The sequence below is a fragment of the Epinephelus fuscoguttatus genome, linkage group LG19 (genome assembly GCF_011397635.1).
Source record: "Epinephelus fuscoguttatus linkage group LG19, E.fuscoguttatus.final_Chr_v1".
Taxonomy (NCBI): Eukaryota; Metazoa; Chordata; class Actinopteri; order Perciformes; family Serranidae; genus Epinephelus; species Epinephelus fuscoguttatus.
In genome coordinates, this window is record NC_064770.1 from 28,883,655 (window position 1) to 28,905,139 (window position 21,485).

Sequence of the window (21,485 nt, forward strand, 5' to 3'; positions counted from 1 at the left end):
CTCCAAAAATGCTAGAGCCGGCCTTGAGTGGCCAACTTTTTTTCTTCTTTAAAACCGACATGAATTAACTGGGTTAATGCTGCTGTGTTTGCTGATCTCACACAAATCCTGCTCAACTGCCTCTATTAAAGTTTTTCTTTCTTTTTCTCTCGCAACAAACAGTCCAGCCAGTGAGCTGACTGCTTGAGCTGATGGGAGTTATTTAGAATTTAATTGGGAGTTAATGTGCGCTAATTAGGCGCACAGCATGCGCACTTTGCTGTGGGCTCTCGGGCAGTCACAGCCTTCAATTGAGCTGTATTAACGATGCAGTCAGCACCTGTACCCTAATTGCATGAATATACGCGCATTTATATTTGGTGGCTTTTAAAATATCTTTTCTAAATGCAGTACAAAGCAGTACAGTGACTTGATCACATGCAGAGCTGACAGCTCTCTCCACAGCCTTCTGTATTTTGATAAATCTCCAAGCTCCACACACACACACACACAGAGTCACATCCAGCAGTGTGTACTTTCGTGTTGTCCAGCCCCGTTGAACGTTTTGGGTAGGAGCAGTTCAGCCCCCTCAGTCCTCCCATTGGCTCCATCTGTGGTAATTTCTCCTATATGTCCTCTTGGGTTTGCGACCACAGAGTTTGTTCCAGCGCAAGAAACGTGGCCGCAAGTTGTCAAAACTACCCGTTGGAGACTTTTCCCCCTGAGTAGATTGTACTTAGCAGCCTGACTTTTGGCGAAAGCAAATAAGGGAAAAGTTTAAAAGTAGCTTAGTGAGAAAGAGACAAAGTGACGAGCAGAGAAACTCACACCAGGACCTCTGGAAACTCTACTCCTATCTTGGACCGTGCTGTCAGCATGGTATGTCCACACCACATAGAAATTCTGCTCTAACGTGTCTTTATGAGCTCTAATGCTTCAAAGTACTCTGCGTTTATTGTTCACCTCTATTCTTCCTTTTCCTTTTTTTCTTGTCGGACGTTCTGTACTTATTGGTTGTATACTTTACCGTTACCAGATTCCTTTGTTACTTAAGCGGTCATGCATGGGCTTTAAGGCTGTGGTTTGCCTCACTTCGGATAATCTCTCCTATGCAGCTGATTTTCTGTGCAATTGTACACAGTAGCTGCTCAATGTGGTCAGCCACAGATAAGTTTCAAAACGAACAACTGTCAACCTGTACACAAAGGCTACTGTAACACACATTTTAAAAAAAAAAATATGAATAAAGAAACTTTTTACTAGATATTGTACAGTTGCAAAAACAAATATGTTATTTTTCTTTTAAGTCTGTGTAGATTTTTGCAGTTGGTGCACTGACAATAACGCTGACAACAATAAACAGCCTCAAATTAAAGCTGAAAGGCAGCACTTTAACCTCAAAATCATAGTTTCATTTTAAGTCAAATGTGACAAGACAGCAATGTGCAAGTGTGCACAAACTGACAGACTGCACTGTAGCCAGTGTGCAAGCAGAATTATATTTAATGCCCCCTTTTCACATGCATTCTTGTTTTGCCACTGAATAGTAAACCATACTGTAAGAGGTATTTATCAAGCTATCCTATAGGCAGCACGCTACACTAAAGGTGGGGTTAGTGAGTGGTGAGTGGTTTCATGACTGGCAGCCACTCAGATTATGCAATACTATGGGGAGTGTGGGGAGCCTATCACATGTGTATTTGCTAGTGTATACCTGTGTGCAGGGTGTTTGCACGTTTTCTTTAAATAAACGTATACTTGGATAGAATCCAGCCTTGGAACAGGGTGAGACAGGTAGAGAAGGTGACTAATTTGTTGCAATGAACGTCTCAGTGCTGTTGGACTATATCTGATAGTATACTCTAGCTTCCTTTGTACAGCGTCTTGATGCAGTCCACAACTGATTTATTTGGTAGCAGAATGCCTTGTTAGTATTCTGACTCTTTAAAAGATTATTTTGCGGTTGCGCATATGTTTGTACACAGTCATTTGTGTGATGTTTTGCACAAGGCCAATGTCGGCAGCACTGCAGTAGATCTTGTAAGCCATACCTTTTAGGTACTGACAACTTAAAAATGTTGACAAAACATCTTGTTTCCTGTTCTGCTATCTGATCTTCATCCTGTAACAACTGGTTTGGTTAAAAGTTGAATACGGTCAGTAACCTGATGGCCCATTGAGTGAGACTGTCAATCTACTCTTGGGCCAAGATGGATGATTACAGGAACATGAATAGGTCCTGTGTAGGCAGACTGCCAAAGAGACTTCCAGGAAAAAAAGACTCTGGCTCCTTTTCAGACATGATGTCGACATTTAAAATTGCTTGTGTGAAAAGGTCTTTATTCTGGCTGTTTGTGGAGGGTTAGGTTGTCTGCACACTGAGACATATGTGTCAGGCTGTTTAAGGCTTCTTTAAATGCACAAAACAAAGTGTTTCACACACTGAATATGTTTGATAATAGTTTATTGCCACTTTATGGCTTTGCAGGCAGAACTGCCCTCCTCTGTTTTTAAATCATGAAACATGTTAAGTAACATTTTTCACTCTTCCTACACAATTAAGGTAACAGTAATTGTCCAGCTAGGTAAAGGCTGGGTTTGACTTGGAGCTGCAACAATTACTCAGTTAGTTGTAAACCAGTTGATTGCAAAATACTTCGATAATCAGTTTGTCATTTTTTTTTAAAGAAAAAAAGTCCAAAATTCTCTGATTTCAGCCTCTTAAATGTGAATATTTTCTATTTTCTTTACTTCTCAGTGACAGTAAATTGAATATCTTTCAGTTGTTGACAGAAGAAAACATTTAAGGACATCCTCTTGGCCTTTGGGAAACACTGATCAACAATTTTTACCATTTCCTGACATTTATTGGCGCAAACAACAAACAAATTAATTATGAAAATAATCAACAATGAAAATAACTGTTATTCTGAGCCCTAGTTTAACTCCACTGAGCTAACAGGGAAATAGAAACCGCTGTATACTGTAATGTGATCTGTCATGCAATGATTACTTTGTGAAACTATGAATTTTAAGTTGTTGTTGACACTGTGTCAGAGAGGTGTTTTTTTAGATTGCTTTTTGTGTCTTATAAAATGGCATTATATTTGTCCTGTACAGTACAGGATATTTTGTTGTAACACAGTCCAGTGTACAATAATCCAAGAAGCCGTTTCAACAAACCTGAAGATGTTATGTTGGTCGTTACTTATTGCAGGCTGTAGAATCAAAAGTCAGTCTTTAGACACTTTGCTTAACTAAAGACTGATGACTTTCTCCCTGATTTTGTGTTTAGATGGGCGGATACAATTTCAGAGTTTAAAAAAACTCCCTACGTTGCAGAACCAATAGTAAATCTGCAGGGCGGTCCTTCGGTGGCTCGCTGAACTCTTGTGCTTGTAAACATAGTCCCACTAGACACACGTGTAGCGGTACAAAATGGCTCAGGGTGCTCGCAGAAAATGCCGTCAAAGTTAGTGGATGTTTGTCGCGTTTGCGGAGACACATTCTCGCCAACTAAAAGAAACAAACATAATCTTTTACAAGGCCATGACTCATCCGTCCGGCCGGACTATAACGTTAGAGGGAATCGCCTTGTTGTTTACAAATACTTCCGAGTAGAAAACCAGCAGAGCTTTTAGCTATATATATAGCCTATATATCACATTTTTCACATCACTGTATCACCGTTTGGACTAATCCGATGTTTGTAAAGTCTATAAACACAATGATTGAACAAACATTACTATTTCTGTGTGCACGTTTAGCTGGGCTAACCGTTAGCTGTTAGCCGTTAGCAGTGATTGAGCTAGCAAAGCAGTTTTGTGTTGCTATGTGTGGTATTTATTCAGTTTTAGGAAATCACGATGTCTAGAAAGCATCAGTGGCTGCAGCTGACAGGGACAGCTAACAGCAGCAGCAAAGGTAACAGGACGTCATCTGTTAAAAGCCTCCCGTTGTCGGATACGACATGAAACTACTCCAGTTAGCTCAATAATGTTGTAACTAAGATATCCGCTGGAAAAAATATTTTCTTCACGGATGAGCACACGTTTGATAAAACGGAGTTTTGCGCCGAGAAGGCGTGTCCTTTTCAAAAATGCAAGAGGCGTTGCTTTGTTGCCGGCCGTTTTCGCCGGTGTGTTAAACACACTTTAGAAAGGAGTGTCCCCAGACTATCAGAAGGCGGAGATCTCTGATTGTCTGGTGGCCAGAGTATGCAGGCTGTTGCAATGCATCATGTAGGTGCTTCCTTCTCTTTTCTTGTTCACTCTGTGTAAATTGAACAGTGACTATTAAGAAAAAACTTAATGTGTATTTCTGACTGTAGTTTGTCAGATTTATCTGATGAAATGAATGTGCTCTCAAAATAGCAACAGCTGCATACAGTTACTGTGTTTACTGTAAATACAGGGATTTACCGCAACATCACATAAGGTGGGTAACAATCTGAGACTTAAAAATAATTTACACTTAAGGTATCCCTCTGTTATCCTTAATATTCTAATATTATGGAATACAGTATGATAATTGTTGAGCAACAAAGATGGCTGTTGGGAGGAATTTAAAAGAGTTGTGCCACATTTAGAGCAGGGATGCTCAGCAAACTATAAAGATATGGTGGAGTAATGGCATCCTGAGTCATGCTACCTTTGTGTGTGTTGTAATCTGAGCTTCTCTGTTTGTGGTTGTGATGGAGTATCCCCACTGGCTAGCTAATCACCACCACTCTGCAATGCACTCATAAGACAGTTACTGCTGATAACGTGACCCGCAGCTTCATTGCGGAAGTGTAGCACCCCACCCTCCCCTGCCCCAGTTAACACTGTTAATGCAACCCATTCTCATCCAAACTCTTCACTGATTACTTCCTGTTCAGTGCTGCTCATGTCTACATATTACGTGCTAGGTATCCTCCTGTATTTGTTGTTAGGTTTAGGCAACAAAAGCATGTGGTTAGGATTAGAAAAAAAACGTCATGGTTTGGCTCTACGTTCATACAGGAAGGAAGCTAACACCAGGCTCCTGGATGAAAGTCTGCTGTTTGTTGGACCCATCCACAACCCTTCCCACCCACGCTATAGGGACTTTCAGCTTCTTATATTCAATCAATCAATCAATCAATCAATATATTTGTTGCATGAAATCATAAAATCTGATTAAAGTAAAAGGTAATACTACGTTGTTACTGGCAGCATTTCAAACTGAAGCCATCCAGCGGCGTATCACACTGCAGCAACAGTTGCTGTATGGGCACATTATTAACTTTTGCCCTCCGTCTGTGTATCATACCACCATGACAGTTGCCACCCAGCCAACCAGTGGCATATCATAACCCGCATTACAAACTGATGCCACTTGGCGGCCTATCATACCGCCACAAAAGGAGGTTTTGGCATTGACAAAGCAGCGGTATTTCACAACTTTGGAATAAGAATGGGCTGGTTATTATCTCAGCACTGTTACTGTTGTTAAGCCTGTTCTCACTTTTAGCATCGTTAACTGTTAGCCGCCAGTTTAGCCACCACCATGTTGAGAACCATGTGCAGACAACCTGAATCAGAGTCTGAATCACAGATATGCTCTGAATGTCATTTGACTACAGCGTTTTTACAAAGTTTTGACTAAGCATTTTAAGTGTTACTGAAAAGTCTAACATCATGTTATAACTTTAGTTTAAATAATACAACACAATGATCAAAACATTATAAAGACATATGACATATTAAAATGCTTATCCTGTTTTAGTAGATGCCAGTTATCATGTAAATACCTTGACCTTGTTTAATAAAAACTTTACAGCAAACAGTAAGTAATATCCTGCACTATTGGACATATGATCCAATCTAACTGTATTTGCACAAAATGTATTTACTATCATCGTTCACTGAGGACACACATGTGGTTGCCTGATTTCCATAAGTACCCAGAGATAGACCCTGGCTGACCAACAGGCAAAAATTTACGACCACTCTGTGTGTGTTTGTTGTGCCTCTCTCTGTGTGAGTGTGCTGGGGGAAGGGGGCTGTGGGACAAGAAGATAATTTAAGATTAGCCAAGTATAGAAAAAGAGAAAAATACAGTAGTTCTTTTGCTCATGACTGTAGCGAGGCCCAGAGCTGAAAAATAAGCATGCGGTGTTTGTCCACTTCTTTTGAAGATGTGTTAAAGACATAGAGTCCTCTTTAGAGTTTCATAAAAGCAGTGGAAATAAACATAAAGTAGGCTACTTGAGCCTATCACTTTGAAAACTGTGTATTGTGTATGTAAATTGGTTTAACAAACTACAAAACAACCTGATACAGGCTTACTGGGTTGTTGAGCAATTAAGCAATTAAGGATACAGTGGAATATCCAAGCTCGTAACAAGAGTTGAACTGTATCTGCACTTATACACAGATCTGTTTCAATGACAAACTTAACATTTTGTGATCACGTTGGTTCTTTTGTTTTCAGTCGTTTTGAAGGGCATTTTGTTTTTCCTTTAAATGAAAGAGCTACACTACCAAGGTGACTCACGAATCTGATAGCCAAACTTTATCAGTTCACAATATACTAATATAGAGTCAGGGACAGGTAACCTTCATCAGTCACCATCCAAGGTTAGTTAAATCTTTAGATAACTAGGACTGCAACTTACAATTATTTTTATCGATTAATGTACAGTAGTTTAGTCTGTAAAGTTTGACTGTCAGTCCAAAATTCAAAGAAGCTGGAACCGGTGAATGTTTGGTTTACTTTTGTGCTGAATGAATAACAAGTAACATGATTATCAAAATTGTACATTTTTTTCCAATTACTGACTCACCTATCAACCGACTAATCAGTTCAGCTCTAGAGATAACATTGGATGGTGTTTGACACACGTGTCGCCACTACTACAACAAAAGATTTTAGGTCCATGATAAGGGTCCCCAAAATGTTGACATAAATTCTAATAGCTTTTCTTCTGCCTTGTTGCCAACTATATCCACCACGTGGTACACCCATGCACCTCAGCACCACCCACAGTGTGAACCAATGTAAACCGAACACCTCCCACTGGATTCTCCCACCCACAAGACACCAAAGACTATCCCTCCTTCACCCAGAGGTCTGCCTAGTGGCTAACTGCTCTCCCCATTTCCCCTCCCCTATATTTGTGTGCACAAGCATATTTTTGTCCCACACTCTTCTGTGTATGTGTGTATGCATATTTCTGAAATCGCCTGACGTATCTGGCCATGTGTCCTGCATGTACCAGCCACATACTTTTCTGGGTCATACACCTCCTGTAATTTTCCATTCTCACCAGCTGATACCAGCAGTGGCACAGCTAGGACATGTCCTTAAGCCAGTTTGGCACACGCTAAGCCATTTTGGATCTTGCCTGCTCATCTGAGCTGACTCACTTGGTCAGAGTGTGAAGTTCAAGCGTAGTCTGATGATCTCACGTTCATCTGCACAGAGTGTCATTATTCTTTTTGAACAGTGACACCTGACATTGGGCTTTTCTGTAATTTTTTTGTAAGTTAAATGGCAGATTGTGCAGATGATTTGATCACCTTTTTATTTGGATAATTTTCACATAATAACCAACAATAGATAACTCACAATGTGCTCCTTGGAAATACTGCCTAAGGATCCCCTAACTGACAACTCACAACATATTATGATCTATTTTAGGGCGAGGCGATTAATCAAACTTTATTTTCAGCTATGATCTGGGCTTCCAACAGTTACGATGACAAGATGATTAAGATTAAAACAATTAATGTGCCCCATTTAGGTTCGCAATGGTGCTCTGGTTTTGTCTTGCATTATAAATCCAGCACACCTCTTTCCTTTACAGTGGTACACTTTTACCCCCTCCCAAAAGCACAAACTCGCCCTCAGCAAGGCTGTGGCATATTTAGTTAGACTTGAGCCAGTTTTTTGATCAAATCACATTAAAGCTCAAGAATATCCACTGTTAAAAAGACAATTTAAAAAAAGTTCAATAAATGCATGTTTCCAAAGTCAGTGAGCAATGGTGTTAAATGATTGTGATCTCAATATTGAACAAAATAATCATCATTATGATTTTTACCATAACCAAGCAGTCCTATATGTTCTGGTTGATGTGGCAACAGACGCATCAACCAGTGACTTTTTCTCTTCTTCTTTTTTTGTTCATGCCCTTTTGATGAACGATGATCATAAACATCGTTTATCGTGACTTTTCCACAATAAAAGCCCCACCAGGTTTCACCAGCTGAATGCTTTAAAGTAAAGCAGCACCAGTGCTTTAAAACAGCTCTGATACGGCTGTGGGAAAGCAGGCAGTAAACCATGAGGGTAAAGACAAACTTACAAACAGTAATGCCATATGAGATGCATAATTTCCTGTGAATACATTGTTATTCCAGGCAATTTGAATCCAGAGAGAATGGCAGACTCTGACACTAACCATATAGAAATGATTATGAAATGTAAATACACTCAAATACATGAGTTATATTCAGAAACTGCACAGTGTATACATGAGATCTCAGAGTCTTAAACCTTTTCCCACATGGAGCATATCCTCCTTGTTTATTTTGTGAAATTGGAGTGCTGCATGAGTTTCTGCACATATGTCTTACAACTGTGTTTTCACATGGTGGATGAAGGGTGGAGGCCACACATGTTCTTGGTCCCTCTTCTTGGCCCTTAGTGGTCTTTAGTCAGACACTGTACACATTGCCTATTGTAATAGACTTGTGGTTCCTGATAAATGATAAGTTGGTGGGTATCTGACATATTAAAGGTATTCGATCACATTTAGTGTTGCATGTGATGCAGAACTTGTATTCTTACATTATTATTGTTTGCAGGTTTGGGTGGATTTTGTCTTTATACGTCTTCTTTCCTCTTTACTTGGCATAAAATATATTTTTTTACCTTTATCTGTCAATAAGAAACTTTTTATCAGTGTATTTTATGATTCTTCTTCTCCTTTTTTATGACAAGACGGAGAAACCTCCTCTGGACAGCAACGAGGAGGACATAGCCTGGCTGGGCGAGGGCCAGTCTGAAACTCAGCTTGCAGCTGCTCTCGGCCCAGATGGAGTTGAGGCATGCGATGCAGACCGGCCTGCATGGGACTCTAAGATCCAGTATGTGTTGGCCCAGGTGGGGTTCAGTGTGGGCCTAGGGAATGTGTGGAGGTTCCCGTACCTTTGCCACCAAAATGGAGGAGGTGAGTCTTAGGGCCCTGACACACCAAGCTGACAGTCAACTGTTGGTCCATGTCGAGCCATTGGTGGGCATCTGTTGCTGTAGTTGTGTGTATGTCCCGCACCGTTGGCACTGGTTGGCCCTTGTTGACTGTTTTTTTTTTTTTTTGTGGCCCGTTGAGCATATTGAATCAGTGTCGGACCCAGTGGAGCTCGTCCGTGATTGAAGTCACTCTGTTCAGTTCGGCACACGAAAAGAGAAACAAAAGTGAGGAAATCAAACAAATGACTTAAGTCAAGAGGATGTGAGATTAAAACAAACCAGTTATATTAGGTAAGACTATTTTTTAGCCATTGATTTCTTTAGCAGAAAAGGTTCGTACTGTAATTGTTTGTGTTATTGTTCGCTATCGCATCAACATCCGGTTTATTGTTCAAGTGCTAACTGGCATCTTTAATCCATCCTCTTGGTCTCCTGGTTTCTCTTTTTGAAAGACAAATGCAAACTACCACTGGCTGCTGGTACTGAAAGTTATTTCCTCTCACACAGGTGCAGAATGTACGTACTAGTTGGCTGTAGTCTTTGCGGTGTGTTTAAGTGCAACTTTTTGGCTGAAACACAAGGCAATGTGACACAATGCAACAGTTGGACTTTGTTGCCACTTGTTTTTTGATGTCGGTTTGGTGTGTCTGGCCAATAAAGAAAAAAATGCACATTTCATCTCAGTGTTTTGATTGACTCGTCTTTGTGATGGCTCTCTTGAAATAAGAAGCTTACAAGCTTACTTTTTTATATGAGCATTTTGATGCTGGAAAAGACAACAGACATAAGGCACCATCACACTTAATAGAGAAAATCTGTTTAGATATAAATGCCCTCATGTTTTTAAATCTTCCTTCCAGGGGCTTTTATGCTGCTGTATGTTTTTCTTTTATTGATTGTGGGAGTTCCACTGTTTTTTATGGAGCTGGCAGCTGGCCAGAGCATTCGACAGGGCAGCATCGGTGTGTGGAAGCACATCTCTCCAAAGCTGGCAGGGATCGGTTACTCCAGCTGCATGGTGAGGATTGATTTCATCTTAATTTATGTACTTTTTCTTGGGGGTTTGGGATCATACTGTTCATGTATGAATAAAAGTTGGATTCTTTGTCAGCTAGGGCAAATAAAATCCAAAATGGGGAAGCAATAACATCCATCCTATATAATTGTACGTATGTTTACACACACTTCTGCAAAATTGTAACTCATAGTGTCTCAGCTAGGCTGCTGTGGTTCAGTAGCTGTTTGACTGTTTCACGTTTGGGTTTCAAAGATCCCTCCATCATCAGTGTTTGTTATATAAGCACCAGAATGAAAGGATTCATAAGCATGAATGTCTTCCTCCACTTACTCATTAAAAAGCCATAGCATTACCACCTTATTTATCACCTCTGTGTAAAGAACTTTCTTTTTATTACTAGCCGCACTGTGTGTGTACTTAAGAAAGGACACTGATGACATCTTGCCATGCTGTAATGTGAGAGAGGCCGTGCACTGGAGTGTTGGCAGTTTGTTGCGCAACACTTTTCTGTACAGACAAGAAACAGTAAACAGAGTGGGCAAGAACCTTCTGTGGACATACAGCACACAGCCATATACTTGTATGCCCAGACACCCATGTTTTTGTTTTGTTTTTTCCAAAAAGCCTCATTGCTCTGTTAGTCCCAGTCAGTGTCACAGTTCATTTCAGCTACACCCACTCTGTTGGGTTACGCATGCATTAAAATAGAAAAAAAAGCTATTAGGTCATTTGATGTTTGCTGTCCTCCACTTGCAGAACAAATTGTTAACCTTGAAAGAACCTTTCATAGACTTCACACCATACACGTCAGCGCATGCTGTATATCGTAAAGGACTTGCTATGTAAATATTGATAATTTATTGAGTAAATCATTCACGAACCCTCCCTTCTCCTCTAGGTCTGTTTTTACGTGGCTCTTTACTACAATGTTATCATTGCGTGGAGCCTGTTCTACATGGGTAACTCTTTTCAGTATCCTCTGCCGTGGGAGCAGTGTCCAATTGATGTAACCACCAATGAGACAGGTACTGATGTAACTAAGAAGTTGATCAAAATAAGATGTCACACACAGTAGATGCCAGTCAAAGGTCTATAATGTGGTCTGTCCTAATCAACAGTGAAAGAGTGTGCAAGCTCTTCCCCAACACCATATTTCTGGTTTCGGAAAGCCCTTAACATCACAAATTCTATCGAAGAATCCGGAGAGTTTAACCCCATCATGACAGGCTGTTTATTGGCTGCTTGGGCAATTGTATCCTTGGCAATGATCAAGGGCATCAAGTCTTCTGCAAAGGTTAGTTAACCTCTCTTTTCTTTGTTACCCCAGCCTATAAACATAAACAAATTTATGTTCGTATCATTGTTAAAGGAATACAGTAATTTGTTTTTGGTTTTTTTCTGGCAAAGAGTTTGATAAGAAGATCAATACCACTCTCACCTGTCTGTTAAATACAAGCAATAGCCAGCAGCCAGTTAGCATAGTTTAGCACAAAGAACAAGGGGAAACTGTTAGCCTGGCTCAAACGGCAACTGATTCCTATTCCTGAACTTGCATATCAGATGATACTGAGTACCGATTCAATAGCGATCTGGTTTGTAGGCATGCACCAAGGAGGAACTATGCAGGCAGAACTAATGTATTTTCATAAACAGATGGTAAACAAGTTAATGGACAGTTACCTAATAGCAGATGTATCCTGCAAGGTAGCAGACATGGCCACAGCAACGAAGATTGACAGTGAGGACTGCCGTTTTTAGAGGCAGTGGAGAGGTGAACACATTTTCAGTGAAAGACGAAACTGTTTCTTTTGTCTTGTGTGATTTTTTGTTTTATTTTTTTTTTTAAATGTTTTTGTGACCTATTTGATGCAAGAAGCAGCTGACCCCCAGGTATTTTCAGGTGATCTAATCTGGCCCCCATTCAATGAAGTTTGGACACCCCCTGCGTTACATCATGTGTGGCAAACAAACATGAGAGTAGTATCAGTCTTTTCACCCAGTTCTCAGCCAGAAAGCAAATAAGCCATTTCCCAAAATGGAAACCTATTTTTCTAAAACTTTCTGGCATATTAATAACCTTCCTTTGTTTTTTGTTTAAATCTTAGGTGATGTACTTTTCCTCAGTCTTTCCCTATGTGGTGCTCTTTATTTTCCTCATCAGAGGGTTGATGCTGGATGGTGCAAAGGAAGGAATCACCTATATGTTTTATCCTAAAGTAAGCACAGGTTTCATCATCGAATGATTGCCAAATACAAAATGTTTGGAGAGTATTTAACACTAAAGAGGACATTTTCCACATTTTGTAGCCTTTATGATAATTTAGACTTTATTCTGTGGTATTTTTCAGCTGGAAATCTGGGGTAATGTGCAGGTGTGGCGACAGGCTGCTACACAGGTGTTTTTTGCCCTTGGACTGGGCTATGGCTCTGTTATCGCATATTCCTCTTATAACCCAGTCCACAACAACTGCCACAGGGATGCACTGATGGTCTCCGGCATCAACTTCATGACGTCTGTGCTGGCCTCGCTGGTGGTTTTCGTCGTGCTGGGTTTCCGTGCCAAGACCATTGCACTAAACTGCGTAGCTGAGTACGGATTTGTGCATGTGTGTGTGCGCACAAATATTGACTTCCCTCTGTCAATTTTTAACTACTTAATTTGTAATTCTGTGAAATAACTACTTTTCCCACAAGCCCATGACTTTACATAATTGTAACATACTAAAAAAGACTATTTGTGAGGACTTTATAAGTAAGTAAAATAATTAGTTTTGCCTTGGAAACTGAAAAAGCTGGTTGAAAAAAGTATTGAAGGCAAAAATTTTCAGGCATTGACTTAAAGAGTGATGGAATACAACAGTATAAGAGGACCCAAGAATGTGGTGCAATAATTCCTGTTATTACACACATTCACAATAACCATAATATTATAGTCAATGGCTTTTTACACCAAATATTGACAATCTTATATTTTATCTTTTTACTCTTTCCTCTTTCAGAAATCTTGGTCTTCTAAGCCTCATGTCATCGAACCAGCCGGCAGCTGGCCTTGGTTGGCCTGGAATTAACATGACAGATCCAAGTTCTGTGTCTATAGCTGAATACAGGGAGTGGTACAGTCACCACAGCTCCATAGTGGGTCCTAACATCACTGACTGCAATCTGGAGGAGGAAATGAATAAGGTACCCTTGAGATTTAACTTTAAAATCCCCCTCCATTTAAAAGATGTGTTTTTCTTCTGTTTATGTCCCCTTAATCTGATCTTGACAGACTTTCATCTGTGCAAAGTTTGTCACATTCCTCTATTGAACGTGGTATTGTTTGTGCACTTCCCTAAAATCTGAGATTCAAACGTACAATGGGCAAGCTACCTAGATTACAAAAGCCAATCGCTGTCTAATACAGGAAACGTATATCGACAGAGGAACATGCTTTGACACAACACCGGCAAAGCTTCAGCACAAAGCGGACCCTGGAGCTTCCACTATACCAAATACCCCTATTGTAGCATATGTTATTGTATGTTTCTGAGTGAACCACTGCCAGTAAGCCGATAAGCTAACAAGCCAATAAACAACAAACAAGTAAAGCTGCCAAATACACTTACCATTCTGATACATCTGCTAGTTGGTGAAAAGAAGTCTGTTAAATTTCCACTTAAACTGTCTTTATTGAGAGGTTATCAAGGCAAAAATCATAACATGCCCCACAAAGACTGAATTTCAAGAAGCTGTCTCATCCATCAAGTACCATTGATGGTTTTCATGCCACTACCTTTTCCAAAACACATTTTTTAAAGAAAAAGGATCACCACGTGTTGCATGTGAGGAATAAAGAAGAAACAGGGATTCAAACAGAGGCGAACATTTCAATAACAATAGTAAGAAGGAGTGGTGCTGAGGTTCCCAGGACTCCTGTGGAATCTGTGAGGTACTGTAAAATATCCAGCTGGCAAGAGGAAGAAAATATAGGACACAGTATCCAGTAGGTCTCTTGAAGAGATGGAAGCAAGCTGTGATGAAGGAGTGAAAGGAAAAACTAAAGAAACAGAGGAAGGGGAACTAAAGTCATCTTATATAATAGTGTTTATTTCACTAAAAAAGATTACTCACCCCCTACTGAAGAGAGTACTATAGCAGTGCTTCTGGTATGGCACTATTGAATTACAACTACAAATGGGGCTCCAAAAACTGACTTAGAAGAATAGATAATGTACTTGCATAGGATGCTGCTGGAAATACTGAACCCAAGTCACATAATTTGTTTTCTCCACCACCCACCTAACACTTGTTTGGAATCCTCACTCAATATTCATAAAATTCTTGTTCATTCCCTCTACCTTTTCTGTCTTCCTTTTGTGTGAGCGCAGGGCGTTGAAGGGACAGGCCTGGCATTCATAGCATTCACTGAGGTGATGGCCCTTTTTCCTGCCAGCCCCTTCTGGTCCACCCTCTTCTTCCTGATGCTGCTCAACCTCGGCCTCAGCACCATGTTTGGGACCATGCAGGGAATCCTCACACCTCTCATGGACAATTTTAGCGTCTTGGGCCGCCACCGGACCATACTCACTGGTAACACACACATGTCAACACAAGTTCACATGATGCTCTATATTTTAGGCAATTATCAGTATCTCCACTGCGCAAGCCTGGCAGGGACCATGCGTTTGGTGTGTGTGCACTAGGTGAGTATTTGTCTGTCCACAGCTAATCTCGCAAACTACTGGACCAATCAGCTTAATGTTTTGTATGCACATGTGGGACTATATGCTTAAGGATCTATCCTCAAAAATTGACATCCATAGAAAAGTTTGGTCTTATTTTAAACCAGAGCATTTGCAGATTAATCCCATATCCAATATGTCATGATCAACTAAAGTAAGGTATGTTAAAGGATGAGTTAGTCCCATTTTTGTTATTTTCACCACCACTAAGGGAGCCGAGAGGGACAATTCTTAAAGGCGCAGCTGCAACCCAGTTTTGATCCTCCTCCGCACTGCATCATACCACATAGGGCGTGTTTCAGACGTGAAGTGTTTTGCCCACCAGATTTTGTAGACTTGCAGATTTCCTTATTTGTGCTTCTGCCATCAGTAAGTTAGCTATGCAGTTAAATGGTCTATTTTTCTTGTCTGTTTTAGTTGTGTTTATTGTTTTTATGTCCTAATTTGTTGTGCCGTAGCCTACAGACAAAGTTAATGCAGTTCAAATTATGAACAACATGAATCAAAGATTTCTGGCTGTGTTTTAGTCATTAAAAAAACATTCAACCTCCTAATTACATTGTATCTGTATTTCACATACACTGCTTGTTAGCAGGAGAAATCGATTTTCTCTGTGGCATGCACAGGTAGGCTCATCTATTTTGCCTTAGTTTCTCCAGAACTTTTCATAGGTAAGGCACAGAACCCACTATTTGAAAAATTAATGAATAAATAAACACAGGATACTCTTCCATATGATAGAGCAGATCTTTATTGTTCCAAAAATGACAAAAAATATTTTTTAACAAAATAAAGCTAAGGCCTTTTGCCTTTGCACAGCACTATAGGCGTTTCAGCATTTTCTTCCATTTTTAGCATTCGAACATCTATTGCATCAAAACACAACAATCTGTATTCATTTATTGAAAATTATTAAAACATTCAAATATCTGCTATTTTCTAAACCTGTCTGCCTTCTTCTTTGTTTTCCAGTGTCCAGCTGTGTTTTGGGATTCATAATAGGACTGTTGTTCACTCAGCGCTCAGGCAACTATTTTGTGACAATGTTTGACGACTACTCTGCAACTCTACCATTAGTCATTGTAGTAATCTTTGAAACCATCAGTGTGGCGTGGGTTTATGGAACAGATCGGTAAGAAATCAATATTTCACTATTAAATTATTTTTGTCCTGTTTCATTGTTTATTTTAAAAAGATGGTCCTCATGTAAGTATTTTCCATCACTGCAGCTTCCTGGATGACATCGAAGTCATGCTCAAATGGCGCCCTCCAGTTGTGTACAAATATCTTTGGAAATATGTGTGTTTGCTGGCGATGATTGGTCTTCTGGCTGCCAGTTTGTTGCGCATGGTCTTCAAAAGGCCCACATACACCGCCTGGAATCAAACCACAGTAAGAAACTGGACTTCTTTTTGTCCTACATATAAGAATTTAAACTTAAAATCCTCTGTTACAGTTTACAATATATGTGACATATTCACTGAGACTTGTACGTTTGTTCTCCCAGCTGTAGATAATAATAACTTTTGATTTGTTTCAAGTTGTTGATGTTGTGGTATGATCATCCCAATATTTATTATTCATACTGTCAGTGTGTCTTGATCTCTCTTTAATATTCTTATTAATGTTGATATCAGCTCCTATAAAGACCCTGTTTCCAACAAGAATATTTTAATCTTAACTTTGTAATAAGAAAGTTATTTTTACTGTGTTAAATTATTATTTCACTGCTGGAAAGATGGTCTTTTCATAAAACTGGGCTGCCTATGCAGTAGAAAGATGGAAATACCTTTGAAATTGCTGCTATATGACCAGAGAAAGCCGAGAAATAGAGCTGTGACATTTGCTTTTGCTCAAGAGGCAGAAAACCACCAGAATGCACTGCGCCACACCAGACCAATAAACACTCCCATTGATAGGTGACGTAAGGCGAGCTTGAGAGGCGAGAAACTGGCAACGCAGTGACACAGTCTTGCTAAATACAAAATGGAGGCTAAATCTTCATATTTAGCCTCAATTTTTACAATACAGGAAACAGTATGGCGCCCACTTCCTGTTCACAAATTCTTGTATTGCAGCCAAACGGTGAACTAAAATATGTTTCTGAAGACATTTTAGGCTAAAAATAGGCAATGCACCAACAGAATTTTGGTTTATAATTGATTGGCAGCACTTAGTTTTACAGTTTGATTAGAGTTTGGTCTGAGTTTTACAGAGAGGAAAAAAAGAGTGGGGTGACCCTCAGTTTCAATCTGCCTCTATACTCATGTCTGTGGTGGCAGGCATACGAAAGTCAAAGCTATTCAGTGAAGGCTGGGACACACTTTTTGACCCATATGGTACGACACATGCAAAATGTAGCAACCAGCAGACAGTGGTACAAATAAAAGGATGGTGTTCGCTCAGGTGCTCTTTGGGTATTCTTTTTGGCTCCTCGGATTCCCTCAGCTTGCCAGAACTTTTGGGTACACTCAGTTGAACGGTGGCTGATAGCAGTAGATAGTTTGCATGTAGAAGGCATTTGTTTGTGGCCTTTTATGGCGGATTTTTCAATAATTACAGAATTGTATTTCTCACCCATATCTTTATTTTTGTTCAAAAATATTCCGACCTAAGGCTGACTGCAGACGCCTCAGTGAAACAAATTATTTATCCCCCATGTTCTATGATAGTGCACCTGCTATTGAGCCTTTTGGCAAGTGCAGGCCAGATTTCACTGCACACATGTGTACTCCATGGTATTAGGTGATATGATGCCATGACTCTTTACTTGACAAAAATGTGGAGATACAGTCCGTAGTTCGAGCAACAGCCCTATAGCCAGTGAAAATTTGAACTTGGAGATGAGCAGGGAGGTCTGATGCAGGGAAGTTTACCACAATCAATTTACACATATCCACACAAAGCTGGTTGAGAACTGTCAATATATCTCTGTAAAGATGGTTAACTCTTGAGCAGTGTTGTACCTCCCATGTTTCTCTGACATGCTCCGTCTCTTCTTTTCTTCAGGGCTCTGAGATGACTCTCGAGTACCCTGGCTGGGCTCTTGCCATGATTGTCATGCTGATAGTCTTTGCCAGCTTGCCTGTGCCCATTGGCTACATCCATTCCATGCTGAAAAACCGCAGGGGCCGCATCACTCACTCCGAGGAGGGAGGTGGCCAGGAGGTGCACCGCGAGTTGTACACCAAGTGCAGCTCCACTGAGTTGCTGGACTCCAGCTCCCACCACGGAATCCTTTCTGAAGAAGAGCAGGCTCACCCCAGGACTGCCTTCCTGCCGCTGGGCAATGAACACTACCGGCTCCTGCCCCAGCAGGAGGAGGAAGATGATGATGACGAACAAGATACAGGAGTGTGAACACGGCTGTGGAAGGATGAAATGTTTCGATGTTGAACCTCAGAAAGTGTACGAGCAAGACCGTGCAAGACGAGACTGCTAAGTGACGGGAGGGCAGTCGTAAACAGAATTATTCTTAATCTGAGGAAGAGTCGTCGATGATATTCAGCAAGCTGTACCTTGTTGAAAAGCCAAAGTTATTTTAACTATTTATATTATTGAAGATACATTACCAGTCAAATCAAATGCTTTTTAGCTTCTTTAGTTATGAAACTACAACTCTACCTTATACTTCCCTCTGTTCATTTGTCTATTTAGAAAATAAAAACACTCGCAGATACATGATAAAGGAATAAGCTGCTATATTTGAAACAGGAGTTTTTGTAAGGTTTTAGTACAGGAAACTGACAAGCCACCAGCACGGCACACTAGGTTTGTCTATTGTTTCTGCCATCCTTATTTCACGTGGCAGTCATAACTGAGTTGGCCTGTGAATTAAGGAAGGCAGCAACAGACAACGTATGCTTTATGATGACTATTTTTAGCTTGATGCCAAGTATGGATTTGCATGAAAACATTCTACCTTGCTCAACTGTGATGTGTATGTGTGTGAGTGAGTGTGTGTGTGGTTATTTGTACATTTATGTTCAGTTCTGTTATGAGTCAGTTTGGATGTGAAATGACAGATTTTAATATGTCAGTAAAATAACTTTATTTTACATTTTATGTGTATCATTTTACCTCATAAGACCACAGCAATGTTTTTATGTGTGTTCACAAAATGCTCAGTGCAGCAGTATTGTACTGTACTAGACAAGGACTTAAATAAACCTCTAGATGGCAGCAACCTGACTGGATGTTGCCTTTTTCTGATTAACACAACACCTCCCAAACCTGAAGCTGTTAACACCGTGAAAAGATCAAAGTTAATATTGATGAGAATGTTCAATATGGACATAGGAATTTTTGTTGTTGTTTTTGTTTTTTTATGTTAAGAGAGTAAATGAGTTACAATTTTAACTTTAGGCAATTTAGAACATTTTTCTCTGAGCCATGCAGATTTGTCACATCCTGCTTTTCACAGTCAGGGGCATTGGTAAGATTGAACATGATAAACCAACATATTTTGGCTGCCAAATAACTCAACATCTCAAATTATTTCAAGACTTGTTGTGAAGATATATTTCAAACATTTAACACATCATCTGGGCTTTAAAGGAACAGTGTGTTACATTTAGGAGTTTTGTAACCAGCTGTAACATCTCCAAGTTAGAATTCCTTCAGTGTTCATTGTTCAGGAGGCTGTGTAGAATTATATGCAGAGGTCTCTTCCTCTCCAAACCAAACAGACCAGGTGATTAAAGCCATTAAAAGCACTGAATAAAGCAGTTTTCAGTTACAAATCAGTAGGCCTTTTTACACAGAGATCGCCCTATAGGGCTGCTACAAAGTCCCTTCTATATGCCACCTTTGTATTTTTACAGAGAACCAAACAATCGCAGTATCATTCCGCTCCAGTGTGTGATTTAAGACAATATGCTGTGATGTAAGATGTGATGGAGGTGACATGTAAGGGCTTATTTATGCTCAGTATTAGAAATGGAGATGGAGACAGAGATGGACAGAACCTTCTGTCCATACTCTGCATTCATGTTATTTGTCTTAATGCATGTTTTCTGAAAACTAACGGATACAGACAAAACGGAGTAGTACCACCAGAGATTGTGCAGGCAATATATAACAACATGAAATGTATAATAATATAAAGTAAAAATACTGAAAACAGTTCTCCATTCACATGTTGGAATGTATATAACACCGCGCAGACCAACACCATCGACAACGCTGCCTTCATTTAAAGGTACAATAGTTCGACCTCCTCCACCATCACCTTGTTTGTTTTTGGGTGAAACTTTTGACTCTGCCCTCTGGTGCCATCTATTGGCTGTATCTATGTCATCTTAAAGGCCGCACAGAAGTATGAGGATGGTGATGTTTACGTTTCTATTTTTGTACATGAGGGGAGTATAAATGAGCCTTACTCCGGATTTCCACTGGATGCGTGTCCGTTGCGGAACGGCAGCGCTGGTTATCCGCTGCGTGCTCCGCTGTCCGTCAATACCCACCGGCTGGTTTGCTGTGCGGTGCGGTGTAGCTCCGCCGGAAGACATCTCGGTGCACTGCCATGATTAATATCTCCTCGTCCATGGTGTTCACGGGGTGAAATGACGTCTGAAAACCTCTGACCTGTTGACTTCAGGCCTCTGCCCATTACGTAGTTTTTAAGGTGTAGTGCAGGGAAATATGATCCGCCGAACACTGTGTACTTTATTTTGAAAATTAACCGGATGTTTTATCGTGTTTCTGTGCACGACTTCCTGCCCCGCACGATCTGCTCTGTGCTGAATTGCTGCTTTGTGCTCCGGCGTCCGGCAAAAATAGAAGTCCTGTGTATCTGTTTCGGAGGGCTCTGGAGTGCCGGAGCTGAGACGGAGCCGGAATGCAGCACAGCCGCAGCCAGTAGAAACACACACATTGACTAGAATGGAATCCTATCGGCTCCGCTGCCGTGCCGGAGCGCAGACGCAACCAACACGCATCTGGTGGAAATTGGCCGTTAACCCAACAGTGTTGGCCTCTAGTGTGACATCAGAATCAGAATCAGAAATACTTTAGAAATACTTTATTGATCCCCGAGGGGAAATTATTTAACATATGACATATAACATACATGTGACATATAACATACATGCAGACAGCATTTTATAAACAACAATTGCATTAACATGAGAATAACAAACATTTACCGTCTTTGTTAATCTCCTGGAACTCATTGTTTTCCCAGTTTGTGGACATTTAATGCCGCTGTTCTTGTAGTTAGCCACTAACTGCAACAGCTACTTTTTAAACCTCCCAGGGTGGGTCACATCCTTAACACTTTGTCAAAACGTCACACCCATCCTGTCCTGCCCTGTTCAGACACCGTTTAGGCATGTTACTGCCTCCCTGCTTTGAAGAGGTAGTGTAAAGGGGCTAGTGTTTCTCCAGCACTGTTCGACTCGGCCCAACACCTGCTAATGTGTGCTTACTTTACTTCCAATGAATCCAGATTTTTTTACTGGGAGCCAAATTATCCACAGAGATCTCTTCCTCTCCAAAACAAATGGACCAGGTGATTAAAACCACTAAAACACTGAATAAAGCAG

General features: G+C 40.4%; 1 protein-coding gene across 1 annotated transcript; it reads left to right on the forward strand.

Annotated features, from left to right (window-relative positions):
* Positions 1-565: 565 nt before the first annotated feature.
* slc6a16a (solute carrier family 6 member 16a) lies at positions 566-19,144 on the forward strand. Its single transcript, XM_049561964.1, has 12 exons — positions 566-858; positions 8,950-9,178; positions 10,059-10,216; positions 11,115-11,241; positions 11,335-11,510; positions 12,322-12,432; positions 12,565-12,806; positions 13,216-13,399; positions 14,587-14,788; positions 15,913-16,072; positions 16,170-16,332; positions 17,950-19,144. The coding sequence occupies exons 1-12, from the start codon at positions 856-858 to the stop codon at positions 18,298-18,300; spliced, it is 2,106 nt and encodes a 701-aa protein (XP_049417921.1). The 5' UTR covers positions 566-855; the 3' UTR covers positions 18,301-19,144.
* Positions 19,145-21,485: the final 2,341 nt, after the last annotated feature.